General features: G+C 41.7%; 1 protein-coding gene across 2 annotated transcripts in view; it reads left to right on the top strand.

The window, feature by feature from the left end:
* The window catches only part of LOC124711952 (protein MMS22-like), a 148350-nt gene that overhangs the window by 75126 nt on the left and 50597 nt on the right, over nt 1-22627 (top strand). For both annotated transcript variants that reach the window (XM_047242222.1, XM_047242223.1), the window contains one exon: nt 13483-13647. In XM_047242222.1, the coding sequence (XP_047098178.1) occupies nt 13483-13647 (165 nt within the window). The remainder of the gene's footprint in view (nt 1-13482; nt 13648-22627) is intronic.

Here is a 22627-nt window from a genome sequence, read left to right as displayed (position 1 = left end):
CCATACAGACGAACAATGCTCGAAGACTGGACGAACTAAGGTATTGTAAGCTATTTCCTTTGTTGAAGGACTGCATCGCTTCAGGATTCTACCAATAAGCCACAATCTAAAGTTCACCTTACCCGTTACTTGTGTAATCTGATCATTCCATTTGAGATCATTTCGAATAGTCACACCCAGATACTTGACGGACGTTACTGCTTCCAAAGACTGGGCATTTATTTCGTACTCATACATTAATGGGGGTTTTCGCCTTGTTATATGGAGTAGTTTACACTTACTAATATTGGGAAATAACTGCCAATCATTACACCACGCATTTATTTTCTGCAAATTCTCATTGATTTGTTCACAATCAGTTGTGTATCGGTAATTTCCCTTGCACCCAGTAAGTATTTTATTGATGTCAAGGTTTATCTCCTCCCCAGGAACCATGGACCTTGCCGTTGGTAGGGAGGCTTGCGTGCCTCAGCTATACAGATGGCCGTACCGTAGGTGCAACCACAACGGAGGGGTATCTGTTGAGAGGCCAGACAAACGTGTGGTTCCTGAAGAGGGGCAGCAGCCTTTTCAGTAGTTGCAGGGACAACAGTCTGGATGATTGACTGATCTGGCCTTGTGACAATAACCAAAACGGCCTTGCTGTGCTGGTACTGCGAATGGCTGAAAGCAAGGGGAAACTACAGCCGTAATTTTTCCCGAGGGCATGCAGCTTTACTGTATGGTTAAATGATGATGGTGTCCTCTTGGGTAAAATATTCCGGAGGTAAAATAGTCCCCCATTCGGATCTCCGGGTGGGGACTACTCAAGAGGACGTTGTTATCAGGAGAAAGAAAACTGGTGTTCTACGGATCGGAGTGTGGAATGTCAGATCCCTTAATCGAGCAGGTAGGTTAGAAAATTTAAAAAGGGAAATGGATAGGTGAAAGTTAGATATAGTGGGAATTAGTGAAGTTCGGTTGCAGGAGGAACAAGACTTTTGGTCAGGTGAATACAGGGTTATAAATACAAAATCAAATAGAGGTAATGCAGGAGTAGGTTTAATAATGAATAAAAAAATAGGCATGCGGGTAAGCTACTACAAACAGCATAGTGAACGCATTATTGTGGCCAAGATAGACACAAAGCCCACGCCTACTACAGTAGTACAAGTTTATATGCCAACTAGCTCTGCAGATGATGAAGAAATTGATGAAATGTATGATGAGACGAAAGAAATTATTCAGATAGTGAAGGGAAATGAAAATTTAATAGTCATGGGTGACTGGAATTCGAGTGTAGGAAAAGGGAGAGAAGGAAACATAGTGGGTGAATATGGATTAGGGCTAAAAAATGAAAGAGGAAGCTGTCTGGCAGAATTTTGCACAGAGCATAACTTAATCATAGCTAACACTTGGTTCAAGAATCATAAAAGAAACATGGAAGAATCCCGGAGATACTGAAAGGTATCAGACAGGTTTTAAATCGTAAGACATTTCCAGGGGCAGATGTGGACTCTGACCACAATCTATTGGTTATGAACTGCAGATTAAAATTGAAGAAACAGCAACAAGGTGGGAATTTAAGGAGATGGGGCCTGGATAAACTGAAAGAACCAGAGGTTGTACAGAGTTTCAGGGAGAGCATAAGGGAACAATTGACAGGAATGGGGGAAAGAAATACAGTAGAAGAAGAATGAGTAGCTTTGAGGAATGAAATACTGAAGGCAGCAGTGGATCAAGTAGGTAAAAAGACGAGGGCTAGTAGAAATCCTTGGGTAACAGAAGAAATATTGTATTTAATTGATGAAAGGAGAAAATATAAAAGTGCAGTAAATGAAGCAGGCAAAAAGGAATACAAGCGTCTCAAAAATGAGATCGACAGGAAGTGCAAAATGGCTAAGCAGGGATGACTAGTGGACAAATGTAAGGATGTAGAGGCATATCTCACTAGGGGTAAGATAGATACAGCCTACAGGAAAATTAAAGAGACCTTTGGAGAAAAGAGAACCACTTGTATGAATATCAAGAGCTCAGATGGAAACCCAGTTCTAAGCAAAGAATGGAAAGCAGAAAGATCGAAGGAGTATATAAAGGGTCTACACAAGGGTGATGTACTTGAGGACAATATTATAGAAATGGAAGAGAATGTAGATGAAGATGAAATGGGAGATACGATACTGCGTGAAGATTTTGACAGAGCACTGGAAGACCTGAGCCGAAACAAGGCCCCAGGAGTAGACAACATTCCATTAGAACTACTGACGGCCTTGGGAGAGCCAGTCCTGACAAAACTCTACCATCTGGTGAGGAAGATGTATGAGACAGGTGAAGTACCCTCAGACTTCAAGAAGAATATAATAATTCCAATCCCAAAGAAAGCAGGTGTTGATAGATGTGAAAATTACCGAACTATCAGTTTAATAAGCCACAGCTGCAAAATACTAACTCGAATTCTTTACAGACGAATGGAAAAACTGGTAGAAGCCGACATCGGGGAAGATCAGTTTGGATTCAGTAGAAATATTGGAACACGTGAGGCAATACTGACGTTACGACTTATCTTAGAAGAAAGATTAAGGAAAGGCAAACCTACATTTCTAGCATTTGTAGACTTAGAGAAAGCTTTTGACAATGTTGACTGGAATACTCTCTTCCAAATTCTAAAGGTGGTAGGGGTAAAATACAGGGCCGAAAGGCTATTTACAATTTGTACAGAAACCAGATGGCAGTTACAAGAGTCGAGGGGCATGAAAGGGAAGCAGTGGTTGGAAAGGGAGTGAGACAGGGTTGTAGCCTCTCCCCGCAAGCAGTAAAGGAAACAAAAGAAAAATTTGGAGTAGGTATTAAAATCCATGGAAAAGAAATAAAAACTTTGAGGTTCGCCGATGACATTGTAATTCTGTCAGAGACAGCAAAGAACTTGGAAGAGCAGTTGAACGGAATGGACAGTGTCTTGAAAGGAGGATATATGATGAACATCAACAAAAGCAAAACGAGGATAATGGAATGTAGTCGCATTAAGTCGGGTGATGCAGAGAGAATTAGATTAGGAACTGAGACACTTAAAGTAGTAAAGGAGTTTTGCTATTTGGGGAGCAAAATAACTGATGATGGTCGAAGTAGAGAAGATATAAATTCTAGACTGGCAGTGGCAAGGAAAGCGTTTCTGAAGAAGAGAAATTTGTTAACATCAACTATAGGTTTAAGTGTCAGGAAGTCGTTTCTGAAAGTATTTGTATGGAGTGTAGCCATGTATGGAAGTGAAACATGGACGATAAATAGTTCGGACAGGAGGAGCATAGAAGCTTCCGAAATGTGGTGCTACAGAAGAATGCTGAAGATTAGATGGGTAGATCAAATAACTAATGAGGAGGTATTGAATATAATTGGGGAGAAGAGGAGTTTGTGGCACAACTTGACGAGAAGAAGGGACCGGTTGGTAGGACATGTTCTGAGGCATCAAGAGATCACAAATTTAGCATTGGAGGGCAGCGTGGGTGGTAAAAATTGTAGAGGGATACCAAGAGATGAATACACTAAGCAGATTCAGAAGGATGTAGGTTGCAGTAGGTACTGGGAGATGAAGAAGCTTGCACAGGATAGGGTAGCATGGAGAGCTGCATCAAACCAGTCTCAGGACTGAAGACCACAACAACAACAACAACAACAACAACAACAAGGTGTATGTGAAAGGTTTATCTGAAGGTTTTGCAAATGCAAGTCAACACTGGTGCTACTGTGACCTTACTCAACTTGCAAATAATGTACATGGACTTGGGTTCTCCCCCTTTAGCACCAGTGTCACGTACATTAGTCACCTACTCTAAACAAAGCATTCTGATATTAGGTAGTTTCTCGGCCTCAGTCACATATAAATCTGTGGTTTGTCTGCTGAATTTTTTGTAGTGAACAATGCACGCACCGAAAATTTGTATGGTTTTGGACGCCTTTAACCTTTTCGGGTTTACTGTTTCCAATAAAGCTAATCTCATCTCTGGTCAATTACCTTACACACAACTTGACTCTTTATGATATGAGTATCAGCCTTGTTTTCTGCTGGGTTGAATTGTGCCAATAATTTCAAAGCCTATGTTACAATGAAATCTTTGGCCAGACCATGTTTCTTTCAGGCTTGCCCAGTGCCGATGGTGTTCTGTGATCAAGTTAAGGCATAGCTCGACCACCTCACAGCCTCTGGGACCATCCAACTGATCACATCCAGCAAACGGGTTACACCCTTAGTCATTATCAAGAAGCCGTCGGGACAGTTACGCCTTTACAGCAATTTCAAAGTTTCTGTCCATGCTCAGTCTATCATTGACATATATCCCTTGCCATGCCTTGACGAAATTTTTGCTAAACTCGCTGCTGGTCAGTATTTTCCAAGAGTGACCCCTCCTTTGCATATTGGCAGCTTCCCATTGATTCTGATTCTCAACGGCTCGTGGTCGTTAACACGTCTTTGAACTTGTATCAATACTTGCAGTTGCCATTTGGCGTGGCCAGACCCCTGGTGATTTTTCAATGATTTCTTGAACAGCACGTAAGGTCCGTGCCTGGCAGTGCAAACTATCTTGATGATATTGTGTTCTCCAGCTCTTCCACCACTGAACATCTCAACAAGTTATGTAGGTTCTTTTCAGTGTTACAGGGCACTGTGTTCAAACGAAATTTGGAAAAGTGCTGCTTCTTTCTGCCTTCTATTGTTTAACTTGCGTTCTATGTCTTGGGTGCAGGTGGCATACCCTTCATCACAATGTCTGTCGTTCTGGCTCTTTCACGTCCTATGTTAGTGAAGGATCTCCTGGTTTTTTTTAGGTAAGATTGCTTATTATCATCAGTTTTTGCTGGGGGTGGTGTTGGTTGTACAACCATTACATACCTTGCTGCGTGAGGGAACGTCTTTTCACTGTTCACTAGTTGCAGGTGTGTGAAACAGTGTTTTCCAAACTGATGTCTATGTTATGATCTGCACATCGCCTGATTACCTACCAACAAGGTCAACATTTAATGTTAGCAACAGATGCATCCCAGCATGGGCTAGGGGCAGTGTCAGCTCATAAACATTCTGATGGCTCCTAGTGGCCTATTGCGTACACATCAAAGACACTTAATTTGACTCGGACTAGATATTTACAAATAAAACAATGCCTTCTGCAACACTCTCAGGATTCACCACGTTCCACCTGCAGTCAATGATGAGGCCGAAATGGTAGAACATTCAAAATGAAATGGAAAAAGTATGTGTCTTGGTTCCCGTCTGACGTTGCTTTTGATCAGTTTCTGTTTTCCTATTTGTCATACCATTCGGCAACAACAATCCTTCTGAATTGCTCCATGGGCATCAACCCTGGTCTCTCCTGCATCTCTTGCGGCCCTGCCAGAGGCACCAACCTGTGCGACCATTGTCACTTTCCAGCCTCAGGTACCTATCTGGGCACAAGGGTTTGGTGGTCACCCAAAATGGATTCCGGCTATCATCTCCCAATTCCCGTACAGAGGGGCACCTCAGTGCTTGTCATTACAACCAGTTGCACATGCGCACATGGACAACCTCGGCCAGGACACTGACGATGCCATGCCAATCTTCATTGCTCGATGGATTAGCTGTTGCAGATGGGTCCCTGCCACAACGTACTGGGGATACCCCATCGCTGTTGGACGAAACTTGCGCAGCTTCTCTAATACCGTTACCAGTACCAGTGTGCCTGTCAGAGCCATTTCCTCCCCCTCAGCTACCAACTACAGGGGCACCACCACCACCACCACCACCACCACCACCACCACCACCAGGCCACCAGGCCTTGACCTGATGTGGATACGGAGCCGATGTCCCCCATCCTACCGTATGGGTTGACAGGAGAAGACAGACTGTGACACTGCCTGCGCCCCAAGTACTTCCAATCATACGCCCCATTATCAGTACATCATCTCAGCCATAGCCTTGCAAAAGGAAGACGCCATGGGCATTTGGCGAATCTGAGCTGTTCCCCAAGGGAAGAGGAATGAAGTAATGTATGCACACTTGAAATCCGTGTGCATTAGTGATGCATTGTCATCCACAAGAATGTGATGTGAAAGAGCAATGCTGTGAACATCCAATAGAACCTACCACAGGCGAGTGCCTATTTAAACCACACTTGCGTTCAGTTATATTATTACTGCTTGCATACATTTGCCTTATCTTATTGTGTTCAGTTTATGTTACGGTGATTGGCGTACATGCCACAGTCTAATAAACTTGTACCAACATTCATGGTTTTGTTGTGTGTCCAAGTTACATCCACCTTGTCTATAGGTTATAGGTAGGTGGCACATAGATAATTATTTCATCCATAAAGGATGGCATAATGAGGCCTACGATTGATAATTAAATACAAATAAAACAATTTTCTTTGTCAGTCACTTGTTTATCATACTTCTGTGTGCTTTTTTCATCTTCACCATCTTGTAGAAATGGTTCTTGGGTGGAACATTGGATATCATCATGAAGTTCCCACAAAGTTCATTGGCACAATTCTGTCCTTTTCATGCACAGATGTGAAGGCGCCAAATTCAGTGACCAATAGCAAAGATTTCCTGATCGGCAGTGGAGAAATATAGCAATGCTACTTGTCGAACAATGAACCAAGAGCTTCAGCGCATGTGCAAGGGCTATTGTTCTTACTGTGCACTGTTGTTGGCCACCCAAGCACCCACTGTTGGGAATCACATGCTGTTATATGCATCCGTGGTTGCGTGTGACCATCTTTGCTGTGGTCATCCAAACATCCATATCGCCACCGAAACATCATCCCTTGTTTGACTATCAGTTTCCCTTTGTGGTTGCTGTGATACGACAATGGCACCTGGGGTCACACTGTGCACCATAAACCTGCACACGCAAACTTAGGCTCACAGGCCACCAACTGTCACCATCTTTCACAGTGAACCAGTGTGCCTAGGATGTTGGTACATAAAGAAAGAGTCATATTGTATTCAGACAGCTTATCTGACGAGTTGCACCATACCCATACCATATTCATTCAGAATGGATATTCTGAAAGGAAGATTCGATGTGCCATACACCCAGCGTGTGTTACACAAAGTGAGGACCTGGAAGACAGTGAAGAACAAAGAGGAGTGGTTGTCTTGCCACATGTCAGTTGTGTTTCTTCGAAAATAGGAACATAAAGTTAAATCCATCTTCTGCTTACCAACAAACCTCAGAGCTCTTCTAAGTAAAGGGAAAGACCATCTTGTTTTGAGAAGGTCTGGTATGTAAGATTCTTCGTAGCTGCAGGATATCATACATTGAAAAACTTGTTGCACTGCAGAAGACTGATGCATCAAACTTCAACGACACACACATTAGGACAAGCCAGAGAAATCTGCTGTGCTTGTACACTGTCTGTGTATGGGGCACAATACGGACTACAAAATACCAAAAATCTCTTGTCCATGTTTTTGTACGGAGACAGCTTTATTAAAGAACTGGTGGAAATTCATAGCTCGACAAATCTGCTGATCAGAAGAGAGACAAATACCAACAACTTAGTGATGTGGGATCCAGCAGCATCGGATCTATCCGGATTTATCCGAACCGGGGCAGAAACTTTATAGTGGTTCTCGAGCATTTAAAATATATTATTTAAATAAAAAAAATACATTATATACTGGTTGGGATTTTATTTGACCAGAAGGATAAAACCCCTTCAGTAAATTTGCATTCTTTATTATCTATTAGCTAATAACTTTCTCTTTTGTCTGACATAAAATTAAATATAGGAAACATATAACCAGTAAAGGCAACAGACAAGCTAGTCACTATGCAGCTCTTCAATCTTTAAGACCCAGCAGTTTTGTCTGTACAATCTTGCTACAGCTTTACACGACTTCCTACAAAAGAGTCTATTAGCTCATCAAAGTTCATCTCAAAGGCGGTTTTATTTTCAGTCCTATGATCGCAATGCCGGATAGGCATTCCTGACTCATTATTGAATGCACATAGCTTTTAATTATTTTCAGTTTGCCGATGCTTCACTCACAGCTTGCAGATTTCATAGGCAATGTGTGGTATATCCTTAAAGGTATACTAACACTACAGAACGCTTCTTGCAAGTCATATTTGCACAGATGTTGTAACAGGTGAAGTGCACTTGATTTTTCATTCATTTTTGTTATTAGCTTTTTGAATCCAGTGAGTTCCTGGCAAAAATCAACTGTATTCAAGTCTTTCAAATATTTTTATGCTATATCTGCTCCATTTTTCTGCAGATTCTCAGTCGACATATTTAAAAACGCGTCGCCACAGAGGAAGGTGAAATCAATGTGGCAAATTGAAATTAGCGGAGATTGAGGCCTGGCGGATAACGAGAAGAGAGGATATACTGAAGGGCAAATTCCCATCTCCGGAGTTCTGACAGGTTGATGTTAGTGGGAAGTATCCAGATAACCCGGACGGTGTAACACTGTGCCAAGATGTGCTGGCCATGCACCAAGGCATGTTTAGCCACAGGGTGATCCTCATTAACAATAAACACTGTCTGCCTGTGTCCATTCATGCGAATGGACAGTTTGTTGCAGGTCATTCCCACATAGAAAGCTTCACAGTGTTGACGTTGACCTCCACCTGTCCAATGGCCAGCTTCACACGTCCGTCCACATCAAACCCACCAACAAGCAACAGTACCTCCATTATGACAGCTGCCACCCATTCCACATCAAACGGTCCCTTTCCTACAGCCTAGGTCTTCGTGGCAAACGAATCTGCTCCAGTCCGGAATCCCTGAACCATTACACCAATAACCTGAAAACAGCTTTCGCATCCCACAACTACCCTCCCGACCTGGTACTGAAGCAAATAACCAGAACCACTTCCTCATCTCCTCAAACACAGAACTTCCCACAGAAGAACCCCAAAAGTGCCCCACTTGTGACAGGATACTTTCCGGGACTGGATCAGACTCTGAATGTGGCTCTCCAGCAGGGATACGACTTCCTCAAATCCTGCCCTGAAATGAAATCCATCCTTCATGAAATCCTCCCCACTCCATCAAGAGTGTCTTTCCGCCATCCACGTAACCTTCGTAACCTCTTAGTTCATCCCTATGAAATCCCCAAACCACCTTCCCTACCCTCTGGCTCCTACCCTTGTAACCGCCCCTGGTATAAAACCTATCTTTTTTTCCCCCTAAGGTAAGTCTTTCCGCTCCCGGGATTGGGATGACTCCTTACCCTCTCCCTTAAAACCCACATCCTTTCGTCTTTCCCTCTCCTTCCCTCTTTCCTGATGCAGCAACCGTTTGTTGTGAAAGCTTGAACTTTGTGTGTATGTTCGTGTTTGTTTGTGTGTCTATTGACCTGCCAGCTCTTTCGTTTGGTAAGTCACATCATCTTTGTTTTTAGATATATTTTTCCCATGTGGAATGTTTCCCTCTATTATATTCATATCATTAATTTGAACCCAACAATTATGTTTGTTATTGCCACTGTTGCATTTCGAAATCTTTCCTGTCATCTTATTTTCTCTTTCTGTTTTTGCAAGTAGTTCCACTTTGTATTCACCTTCTCCTCTTTACCGAATCTACCATACAATTTTATCCCACCTATATATACTCAATAATCCGTAACCCACTTCCAAACCATAACCTAAAAATTTTTTTTCCGCTTTCAACACTACCGCTGCTATAAAATCCACCGTTTCCAGTTCACAAACAGTTCCTTTCAGCTATTAAACAGCCATTTCTTAGAGTTCTAATAACTTTCACTTTTTTCCATTTTCGTTTTTCCCACATCACTAATCTTTTTTAGCTGCTTCCCACAGGTTTTAACGTCATTATTTCCTCGTCAGACAATTGTTAGCCTCATTTTCACAATCTGCCACCACAAAACCACTCCTTTTAATACATTTACACGTAGATTTTTCGAAATTTTCCCGAATTGCTCCACCCTTTAACGTGTTTTGGCGGCAACACAACCACCTAACCTTTGTGCACATCGTTGTCTACCAACCCAAGTTCACCATAGGATTAACATATCCCAGCTATAGCCAACACTTTTTCGCCTTTTTTCACACCAGATCTCCAGTTACTTTCTAGTTCACCTCTCTCTCTCTCCCCATATATTTTTATTTTCATTTTCATTTCAGCCTCATGTTACACTTTCCACCTTCTAATACCATGTCACCCTCACAACATCCCCACAACGACCCCATTAAGTTTTATTTACATTCCCTCCACAAACATGCCTTCGCCCTAGCCAGATTACACTCCCATATTTTATTTTCTCAGGCTTGTCTGACATTTGGCATTACCCCCAAAGGCCTCACACTTAAAGTTCCCATCTCTGGCTGCAACCCTTCTTTCCATCAGTCCCTATACCAGTTCCAAACTGAACAATCCATTGCCCTCACCCACCTAATCCTTCACCTACACATCAACTCAGCCAATGAACACACCCGTCAACTCCTATCCTTAATAAAAGTCCTCAATCTTTCCTCTCCCACATCCACACCGGCTGTTCAGAGCATCTTCCTACATGCCAACCGCAAATTAGAACAGCATGCCACCCTCCACCTCAAAAAACTATCCAATCTCCTGGTTTCTCACTTCCGGAAAGGCAACTCACTCACCCTTCACAACCTTTCCAGCAAACCTCAACCTCCTCTCATTGCACACAGGCCCAGTCTCTCCCATCTACTCAATCTCCCACTTCCAGCTCCACTCCCCCCAAAACCTCAAAATTCCAATCAACACAATTTGGAACCACAACACCCTAATTCAGTAGTTAACCTTTCCTCCAAACCTCTCTCCCAATCCGAAACCTCTGTCCTATCCAAAGGCCTCACCTTCAGCCCCACTCCCAGATTCAACCAAACAGCCTTTGTCAAAGCTTTACTGTCCTGCACCCATACTCTCTGCTGGAAATATCACTTTGCCACGAAGAAAAATGATCCTAATCCTACTCCTAATGATCCAACTCCCTGCCTGGAACAGTTCTGTCCTCCGTCACAGCGGGACCCACCTCCTCTTCCTCAAAATCACCCTCTCCAAACTTTCCAGGAATTTCTGACTTCCAGCTCCCTGCCTGGAACAGTTCTGTCCTCCGTCACAGCGGGAACCACCTCCTCTTCCTCAAAATCACCCTCTCCAAACTTTCCAGGAATTTCTGACTTCCAGCCTTGCCTCTCAATCCTTCTTAAAAAACCTTAATCCTACTCCCAACATCACCACTGCTGAAGCCCAGGCTATCCGTGATCTGAAGGCTGACCGATCCATCGTCATTCTTCCGGCGGACAAGGGTTCCACGACCGTGGTACTTGATCGTCGGGAGTATGTGGCTGAGGGACTGCGTCAGCTTTCAGACAACACTACATACAAAGTTTGCCAAGGTAATCCCATTCCTGATGTCCAGGCGGAGCTTCAAGGAATCCTCAGAACCTTAGGCCCCCTACAAAACCTTTCACCTGACTCCATCAACCTCCTGACCCCACCAACACCCCGCACCCCTACCATCTACCTTCTTCCTAAAATTCACAAACCCAATCATCCCGGCCGTCCCATTGTAGCTGGTTACCAAGCCCCCACAGAACGTATCTCTGCCTACGCAGATCAACACCTACAACCCATTACATGCAGTCTCCCATCCTTCATCAAAGACACCAACCACTTTCTCGAATCCTTACCCAGTCTGTTACCCCCGGAAACCATCCTTGTAACCATTGATGCCACTTCCTTATACACAAATATTCCACACATCCAGGGCCTCGCTGCGATGAAGCCCTTCCTTTCATGCCGATCACCTGCCACCCTACCTAAAACCTCTTTCCTCATTACCTTAGCCAGCTTCATCCTGACCCACAACTTCTTCACTTTCGAAGGCCAGACATACCAACAATTAAAGGGAACAGCCATGGGTACCAGGATGGCCCCCTCGTACGCCAACCTATTCATGGGTCGCTTAGAGGAAGCCTTCTTGGTTACCCAGGCCTGCCAACCCATAGTTTGGTACAGATTTATTGATGACATCTTCGTGATCTGGACTCACAGTGAAGAACAACTCCAGAATTTCCTCTCCAACCTCAACTCCATTGGTTCCATCAGATTCACCTGGTCCTACTCCAAATCCCATGCCACTTTCCTTGACGTTGACCTCCACCTGTCCAATGGCCAGCTTCACACGTCCATCCACATCAAACCCACCAACAAGCAACAGTACCTCCATTATGACAACTGCCACCCATTCCACATCAAACGGTCCGTTCCCTACAGCCTAGGTCTTCGTGGCAAACGAATCTGCTCCAGTCCGGAATCCCTGAACCATTACACCAATAACCTGAAAACAGCTTTCGCATCCCGCAACTAACCTCCCGACCTGGTACAGAAGCAAATAACCAGAGCCACTTCCTCATCTCCTCAAACCAAGAACCTCCCACAGAACCACCCCAAAAGTGCCCCACTTGTGACAGGATACTTTCCGGGACTGGATCAGACTCTGAATGTGGCGCTCCAGCAGGGATACGACTTCCTCAAATCCTGCCCTGAAATGAGATCCATCCTTCATGAAATCCTCCCCACTCCACCAAGAGTGTCTTTCCACCGTCCACCTAACCTTCGTAACCTCTTAGTTCATCCCTATGAAATCCCCAAACCACCTTCCCTACCCTCTGGCTCCTACCCTTGTAACCGCCCCCGGTGTAAAACCTGTCCCATGCACCCTCCCACCACCACCTACTCCAGTCCTGTAACCCGGAACGTGTACACGATCAAAGGCAGAGCCACGTGTGAAAGCACCCACGTGATTTACCAACTGACCTGCCTACACTGTGAAGCTTTCTATGTGGGAATGACCAGCAACAAACTGTCCATTCGCATGAATGGACACAGGCAGACAGTGTTTGTTGGTAATGAGGATCACCCTGTGGCTAAACATGCCTTGGTGCACGGCCAGCATATCTTGGCAGTGTTACACCGTTCGGGTTATCTGGATACTTCCCACTAACACCAACCTGTCAGAACTCCGGAGATGGGAATTTGCCCTTCAGTATATCCTCTCTCCTCGTTATCCGCCAGGCCTCAATCTCCGCTAATTTCAATTTGCCGCCGCTCATACCTCACCTGTCTTTCAACATCATCTTTGCCTCTGTACTTCCACCTCGACTGACATCTCTGCCCAAACTCTTTGCCTTTACAAATGTCTGCTTGTGTCTGTGTATGTGCGGATGGATATGTGTGTGTGTGCGAGTGTATACCTATCCTTTTTTCCCCCTAAGGTAAGTCTTTCCACTCCCGGGATTGGAATGACTCCTTACCCTCCCCCTTAAAACCCACATTCTTTCGTCTTTCCCTCTTCTTCCCTCTTTCCTGATGAAGCAACCATTTGTTGCGAAAGCTTGAATTTTGTGTGTATGTTTGTGTTTGTTTGTGTGTCTATCGACCTGCCAGCACTTTCGTTTGGTATGTCACATCATCTTTGTTTATATATGCCAGAATGAAGCTAAAAATTTTGTTTATTTTGCAGGAGAAGATGTTGGAAGCATTGCAGTTCCTCTCATGAGTGATGTTTCAACAGTATGCAAATCAAAAAGTACTGATTCTGTACTCCTTATGAGAACATTTGTTGAAGGACTACAAGATATTATTAATGCAAGTGCAAACTTGGAACTGTCACAGGAGAAACTATTAGGTAATGTTGCTACATTGTTTTCTAAAGTAGTGGTTGATTAAATATATGTAATATGCAACCTCAAAGAAGTTCAAATTTCAATTAGGAAGTACCAGAACAATTAAAATGCAAATATGTGACAATAAATTAACATTGAGCTTGGTCAGTGGCAGAAATAATTCATATTGATTATTCGATCCCTACTTCCCTTCATTGCTGCTGGCAAAGTCATTGCTTCATTTATTGGTGTTTATGTTCCATTTGTTTGTCTAAATTTTGTGTAATGTTATTGATTTTTCCTGAATTCTTTGCATACAGAAATTACACAGGCTGAAAAAATTTTCCTTTTTCTCTGTAATTTGCATGAAAATATGAATTTTTGACTAAATCGATTGTGTTGATCACGAATCTGAAACCTATTTCTCTACAAACTGTCAGATTTTTACGCCACATTATCATCAAACTCTGTACGCTATGAGATCAGAAAACAATTACAGGAAGGTAGTTGAAGCAGAACAATAAAATGATTAAAAACTAATGTGAGAGACATATAAATTAGAAAAAGCAAATACAGTGATTTGGACACTTACCAGGTGGAGGTATTATTTCCATTTACATTTTCCTGTGACTTAGTGCTTGATGTCCTTCATTTGGTGTATCACTTCTCCTTCATGTGTGGTAGACCAGAAGTAGTCACACATCATGTTTATTCCCCAAAAACCTGGATAATGATGTTGCAGACATTGAAGTTCCTGATGGAACCATTCAGCATTTTCCTCTGATGCGGTAGCCAGATTGTGCTGAAAATTGTCTTGGTGTGACATTAAAAAATGTAGTTTTGGGGAGACCTTGGATTCTGACTATTTAAATGACTGCAACATATCTTCCACTATTTTCTTGTAATCAGTTTCTTTAGTCTGGGCAGGGAAACGATACACTGGATATGTTAAGGATTTTTTTTTTTAACTTCTCTGATCTTATTGTTCTATTTCCATCATTGTGATTTTAAAGTGTTCATCAGACATCAACTTACACATATCTGGTCCAGCAAATATCTCTTCTTCCAGCTTTGCAGGTAATAGATTTGGGATCTGACTCAGGTTGTATACGACCCGGTACAACTGGGAGTTCCGGGAAAAATCTGGGAATTTTTTCATCCAGGAGAAAACCAGGAAAAATCCGGGAATTTTTTAGAATTCTGGGAATTTTTCATTGTTTTAGTTTTCTGTTAAATTTTTGTAATTTTGACTGATGAGAACCGATACTCTAACAAAGGATATTACTGTATCCAGCTACTGCAGAATAATACTTCAACACTAAAACATAAACGAGAGAAAAAATGAAAATAACTTAAATTGCAAAGGAAATGTGCCATATACAACAATGACACACAGTGCTCATACAAGCATCTGCCAACAGAAAATTGTGTCAAAGGCTTTAGGAAGACTATGCAATGCTTCTTAACAACAAAATGCCTCTGATGAGTGTGAAGTCACAACTGTTCACATTGGATTCGTTTTGGCAGTTATGAGCGGGCTCATGCACGTGCGCATTTGAGTTGCATTTGAGTAGTAGATTCTCCCGCTTCTGGCTACAGGAATGTGGCTGTTGGGTGTGCAAGTAGTCGCAGCAAGCAGCTAGATGCTTGTTTCCCAGAGCGCCTAGCATCCAGCGCAAGTTGGTCTATCGATTATTCATGTTATTTTGAAATGCACCCCTGTTGTTTTTTGAACACATTTTAAGTTGATTTCTGAATGAATCATAAGTTGAGTTTTGAATGCGTGTGCGTGTATAGTGTATGTGATGTCTCTGTCAGGAGAATCCTTGTCACATCTAGAGATAAACTTTCTGCAGACAAAAGGGGATGGGGCTATACAAGCTGAGCAGAGTAAACCCGAATGAATGAATGCCAATCGCTGTCTGATTATGTGGTTGATTGGGTTTGCGAATGATCAGCATTGTTATAATTACAAGCGAAATTCATAGATTCAGACTACCAGAATTGAAATAAATGACTAACAGGAATAACAGGTGAGAAAGATTACATATTATCTTCTCGGTGTATCCAAGAAAATCAAATTTTTAAAGAAAATTTTTGGCCAGATCGCTACACTAGTAAGGACCAGTTGTACAGTCCCCGGCTAGAAGCCGTTTATGTTCTATTCTGGAAGTAATGTGGAGAATATTTTGTACAAACATGTAACAACGCCTAACTGGAGAATAATTGCAGGATAACTAAACCTGTGATTCTGGCAGGGTTAGTGAAGTTAATCGGCGAACAAATTTTGACAATGGCAGGAATAGCTACAGAATTGGTGATGACAAGATTGTTTGTTAGAACTAGGAAGGAGAAGAAGCGGGGACGTCATAAAAATTGTGGAAGTAAAGGTGATTCCAAATTTATATGAAAATTTCGTAATACTACTTTTCAATCTCGTGCTTGAGAGACTGATGCGTATGTATGAATGCAGTGTGAAACTATTTCTAAACATAAAGCTTTCTGCTTGTAGTAGGCCTAATAGGCATTTGATATTTGTACTCCATGAATTATCTTCTGTCGTGTTCTAAAAGTGACCATTTGTGACAAAACAGTCTCGTTTATACAAAATCTTTAGCATGATTTCTGCACACTGAATGAGATGTACCATATACAGGTAAATTATTTTCACTGGGCCATGATCTCAGAAATTGTACTGCGTCTTTTGAGGGTCTCAAGTCTTTCACAAAATTGTTAGGTCCTGTTTGAGTAAGAGGTTTTGGGTTACTATCAGTACCATGCTCGGAATAGTCAGATTCACTGCTTTCGTGAGTCACCTCCAGTTCAGAGAATTCAAATGCATAGACTGATTTTGGTGAAGAGGGGATCAGCAATTCTGGACCAAGGTTAAATCGACGAATTTAAGTTCAGATACAAGATATTCCTTCTTCTTCCTCTTCCTCCTCTCTCTCTCTCTCTCTCTCTCTCTCTCTCTCTCTCTCTCTCTCTCTCTCTCTCTCCATCTCCCCCTCCCTCCTATTTTTTTACTCCATTAATTTTATACAGAAGTAACAATCATTGATGTGATTCGTTTTATTCTTTTTACATCATTCTGTGGGAATTTAAAGTTCATACACTTCATTTTATCTACACATCACTTCCTTAATTGCTCCATGCTTGTATGAAATGATCTCCGATCATCGTACCAAAATAAGTAAAACACGATTTGCACACACTCTCTCTTATTTGTCAGTGTCTTCTGCTTATCATATAAGTTCCACATACGAAAAAAAATTTATCTGGGCTATTCACACAATGCCTCTCCAACATTTTGAACATGGCTTCGATGAAATAACACCACTCACAACAATGCTAGCTCTTACAGTCACGCAGCTGTTGATTTCTGCAGCAGTAACAGAAAATTAGCTTTGAAATTTGTTCTTCTACTCGACCATCCTAAAAACAAGAAATGTTACCACGTTTATGTAAACAACATTACATAACCTGGATTTCACAACCAGTAGTAAATAGCTTTCAGTAGGTTAGGAGAGTCATAGTTATGTAGTGAAAACTGGGGGTTCAGGTGTTTCAAATTAGTAAAGAACACCATTAGTTTCCAAACCCTAGAACACATGTCCACATTTTTTATTGAATGATTTTTTTCTGTCGTTACAGTTTGCTAATTAATAAAAAAATTAAAAGTAATTCATCAAGTATTACTTTTAACTGTAATCTTATAGCTTCAATCAAGGTTACATCACCAAAAAACCTGTTTATTGTTTTCTGAAGAACTAAATAATGAAAATTACGCCAGTTTTTGCAGTCTTGCTGAAGCCAGTATGTGTGTGTTACATTCAGATTTTATTTTAAGTCTTCGGTGAATCAGATGGTTTCATTGACAAAACCACAGCAGATTTTCCCCTTCCATCCTATCAAGCTGGTCTCTCTCTCTCTCTCTCTCTCTCTCTCTCTCTCTCTCTCTCTCTCTCTCTCTCTAATAGCCTTAATGTTAATTACCCATAAAAATTCAAGCATTTCCATAATTCCTAATTTTGTATGAATTTATTATATGGTCTTATTTCAAATGAAGGTAAAAAAGTCAGATTACCATGTAAGAGTGACTGTGTATAGACGAAAGAGGATAAGAACAAACTAGCTTCTGAAATCAAAGGTTTCTTCACATTGTAATTTGTTAATTTTTACACATCATATTCATTTTATCTCCATTGGATTAGGGAGTCGACTTTGTGCATATGATCTTACAATAATGCAATTTTGAAATCCTCCCTTCTTATGGGAATCGAGACCAAACTACATTCTCTGGTGGAGTTTCGATTACCTCTCACCAAGCCCTGAAATGAGAAATGCCCTGCCCACTATCCTTCCCACCCCTCCCTCAGTGGATTTCGGCCGTCCACCAAACCTACACAACGTACTCATTCATCCTAACACAACCCCTGCTCCCAATTCCTTACCTCATGGCTCATACCCCTGTGTAGACGTATATACAAAACCTGTCCCATACATCTTCCCACCACCAACTATTCGGTCACTAACATCACCTATCTCATCAAAGGCAGGGCCACCTGTGAAACCAGTCATGTGGTCTACAAGCTAAGTTGCAACCACTGTGCTGCATTCTATGTAGGCATAACAACCAACAAAAGCTGTCTTGTCCAATGGCCACCGACAAACTGTGACCAGGAAACAAGTGGACCACCCTGTTGCTGAACACTCTGCCAAACATGATATCCTTCATTTCAATGACTGCTTCACAGCCTGTGCCATATAGTTCCTTCCCACCAACACCAGCTTTTCTGAATTGTGCAGGTGGGAATGTTCCCTGCAATACATCCTGCGTTCCCATAACCCTCCTGGCCTCGACCTTCATTAGTTGCTGTCCTCACCCATCCAGCCCCTTCCCTGATCCCATTCCAGCACTACTCAACCGCCATTCCACCACCACCACACACAGTCTTTTTTTATTTATTTTATTTTTTATTTATTTCTCTCTGTTTCTCTCCTTTTCCATTACTCCCCCCCCCCCTCCCCGTCTCACCTCACCCCTGACTGCCACCAAACTTGCAGCACTTCATTGTCTGCCATACCCCCCTTCCCACCTCTCCCCTACCCACCGCCCAACTTGCCGCACTTCGTTGTCCCATCCCCACCATACTATCCCTCCCCCTCCCTGCCCCAGCCTCCTCCTTTCCCCTACCCAGTCGCCTTTCCCCTACCCAGTCGCCACTCCCATCATGCACTTGTGCTGCTGCTCGCAGTGTGCTTTCAGTTGCCTTAGACTGCAGTCTTGTGTGTGTGTGTGTGTGTGTGTGTGTGTGTGTGTGTGTGTGTGTGTGTGAGGGTGGGTAGGTGGGTTGGTATGTGTGTCTGTTGTTGACAAAGGCCATTGGCCGAAAGCTTTAAGTGTGAAAATCTTTTTGTTGTGCCTATCTGCGACTCAGCATCTCCGCTATATGGTGATTAGCAACTTACCTTCACATAATATTGTTACACTCAAGTATTTGTATGACTTGGCCGATTCCAACTGTGTTACAGAATTATTTTGCCTGAGTTGTTAAGAGATACTATGTTAATAATGATTACACAAATAGGAAATAATTTTTCTTAGTATTATCGACATTTGGTTCAAAACAACAGTCATAATGAACATCTATTTTATCATTGTCTCCATCCTCATTATCTACTCATACACCATTATCCTCTGCAAGATTTTTGTCGAAAGGTATTTGGTTCAGTTTGTAGCCCACTGCAGAAAATGTGTGTACCATATCATGTTTCTTTGCCTGTTGTGAATGACTACTATTCTACAAGTCTTTTACTTGAGGCAAAATACAATCATACCTTACCCCACTTCTGATCATTTTGTGTTTGCTCACTGGTATCATTGCATTTACACCATCCAGACCAACCAATGCTCATGCATGACATCTAGCTTCACAAGTTTTGAGGTTTTTTCTTCTCTCTCTCTCTCTCTCTCTCTCTCTCTCTCTCTCTCTCTCTCTCTCTCTCTTTTTCTTTCTTCTTCTTCTTTTTCCTAATATTTGAATGGGTTCTTACCAACTGACCCAGGAAAAATCAGAAATTTAGGTAGTCAAGTATTCCTACTGTCTCAAATACACTGTCATACCTCTGGGAGCATTAGAGTTCCAAGTTTTTTGTAGTTTCTTTCCTGTAATGCCAAAAGACCTTTCTGCAGACATGTATGAATCACCACGTACAGGGAAAAACCAGTCAACATTAAATCCGCATTGTCATGCAGTCACACAGACCAGAAATAAAATACGTTAAGTTTTGTATTGAGCTGCACAGTTATCACTAAACAATTGAATACATTTAATATTATTTGCATCACTGTATGGTTTTAAGACTAACTCAAAAAAATGCCATAGACATGAACTAATTTCCTTTGGATCCCCTGCCATCTTCGCTCTTCAGCCACCTATAAAAATGTCATGTTTGGTGAAGCAATTTTCTTTCCTCATGAATGATTATTCCTAACACATGTACCATAATTAGTGTGAATAATATGCTCTGTTAATTTGTCTTTGATAAAGGCTGATTCTGCATCAAATCAAAGTTCACTGTTAAACTGCCATCTGGGTGTTTATTAAGGTTCTGGATAAAAAGAATTTGCTTTTAGTTTGTACACAAACCTTTCCACTGCAGCTGTTTCTTGATATTCTAATCAGTAGTAGCTTTAAAACGAACTTTGAATGCTAGTGAAACATTGCAAGTGTCCTGTTTTATGTTGCCAAACCCCAGAAATTGGTGACAAAAAACTGAAAGAAAAAAAGTAATTAGAAATTGCCTTTTAGTACGCAGTAATCATAACATATATTTTACACATAATCTGAATCTAAATGTTTACTGTCAATTTATCATACTGTATCTACTAGATAGTTAATTTGGTGCTCACTTTATAGATTTGTTGAAGTTTTATTGCCAACTGCTGTCTTCTCATAAAATAAATTCCACATATGTATGGTTAATTCTGGAGCAAATATTTTCTTAATGATGTCTTTTTTCTCCCCCAGTACTGTCCTCTGCATTTAAACCTTGTTATGTGAGCTATAATTTCAGCCTTCAGTTTCTATATACCATCACCAAGCCTTGCACTACCTCTTATTTCAGAAACTGCAGCCTCACAATTCATTTTCTCATCAGTTGCATACTCAGCCTTCCTTCTCCCAACATTAAAAATACTTAGGGATATAGCTCTACAAACAGAGGCCTTTCCCTGAAGAGAAATTTGTATGCTGTAGCTTATAGTTTTATTTGGTGCTTGAACATGCTTTCTTACCTATATTAGGCCTTCATCTTTTAGGATAGTTCACACCAATATACCCCATTAAAAAGTTTCTCTGATTCACAGCATCTGTATTGTACCAGTATCTGTTATTTTCATGTATCATGACATCTTCTGATATGCATAATGCTCTTGAAAGTTATGATTATGTTTACATGTGATTGGAGGTTTTCCACTTGCAGCAGCATTATGTTTTTCAAGTTTCAAAACATTCTGCTTCCACATATTTACAGATGTTTTACGTTTCCTTGGCTTTTCTGTAAATTCTCTCAAATCAGCAAATTCATTTGACATATCAGAATTCATTAATTGTTCACAGTAAACAAACACAACAGAAAACACAAGAACATTTCGTGAAATAACACACTAACAAATTGCAGGCAGCCATTACTTAGACAGGAATTACATGATCACACAAACACTTTATATTGGCTCACAGTGTTTGTGATGTCACAATACTCAGTCAGATCAGTGCAAGAGTATTTGGTGCTTCTTGCTATGAAAGTTCAAAGGGATTTGGCATGTTTTGGAGTAAAATGCTGGATTTGACAACCTGTGTATAAGAGATTTGGTACTTTTTGCAAGAAAATATTTACTCTATGTGATCAAAAGTATCCGGACACCCCCAAAAGGCGACCTCAGTAGTCATTAGACATCGTGAGAGAGCAGAATGGGGTGCTCCACGGAAGTCACGGACTTCTAACGTGGTCAAGTAATTGGGTGTCACTTGTCATACATCTGTACATGAGATTTCCACATTCCTAAACATCCTTGTGATAGTGAAGTGGAAACATGAAGGGACACATACAGCACAAAAATGTGCAGGCCAACCTCGTCTGTTGACTGACGGAGACTGCCGACAGGTGAAGAGGGTCGTAATGTGTAATATGCAGACATCTATCCAGAACATCACACAGGAATTCCAAACTGCATCAGGACCCACTGCAAGTACTATGACAGTTGGGTGGAAGGTGAGAAAACTTGGATTTCATGGTTGAATGGCTGCTCATAAGCCACAAATCACACCGGTAAATGCCAAACAATGCCTCGCTTGGTGTAAGGAGCATAAACATTGGACGATTGAACAGTGGTAAAATGTTGTGTGGAGTGACAAATCACAGTACACATTGTGACGATTCGATGGCAGGGTGTGGGTGTGTGGAATGCCCGGTGAACATCATCTGCCAGTATATGTAGTGCCAACAGTAAAATTCGGGGTGGTCGAATTTTTTCATGGAGAGGGCTTGCACCCCTTGTTGTTTTGTGTGGCACTATCATAGCACAGGCCTACATTGATGTTTTAAACACCTTACTGCTTCCCATTGTTGAAGAGCAATTCGGGGATGGTGATTGTATCTTTCAACACTATCGAGCATCTGTTCATAATGACAATAACGTATGCCTGCTAGAGTAGAAGCTTTCATCGAGGCTAAGGGTGGACCAACATCATAGTGAATGCCACCATTACCAATGGAAAGCCCCACAAACTTGTAAGTCATTTTCAACCAAGTGTCCAGATACTTTTGATCACATAGTGTACTTGTTAGAGCCAGCAAGTTATTAGGTAAGGACAGTCATCTCTGACTCATTTTTTCGATTTAGTACCTCTTAGAATAAAGCAATACATATATGTTGACACATTAAATATTCACTCATGATAATTTTATTTTAAATAAGTATCTATATTTGTATCATTC

Source organism: Schistocerca piceifrons, chromosome 8 (genome assembly GCF_021461385.2).
Source record: "Schistocerca piceifrons isolate TAMUIC-IGC-003096 chromosome 8, iqSchPice1.1, whole genome shotgun sequence".
Taxonomy (NCBI): Eukaryota; Metazoa; Arthropoda; class Insecta; order Orthoptera; family Acrididae; genus Schistocerca; species Schistocerca piceifrons.
Note: the sequence above shows the minus strand (reverse complement) of the source record. Positions and strands in the feature narration are given on the sequence as shown.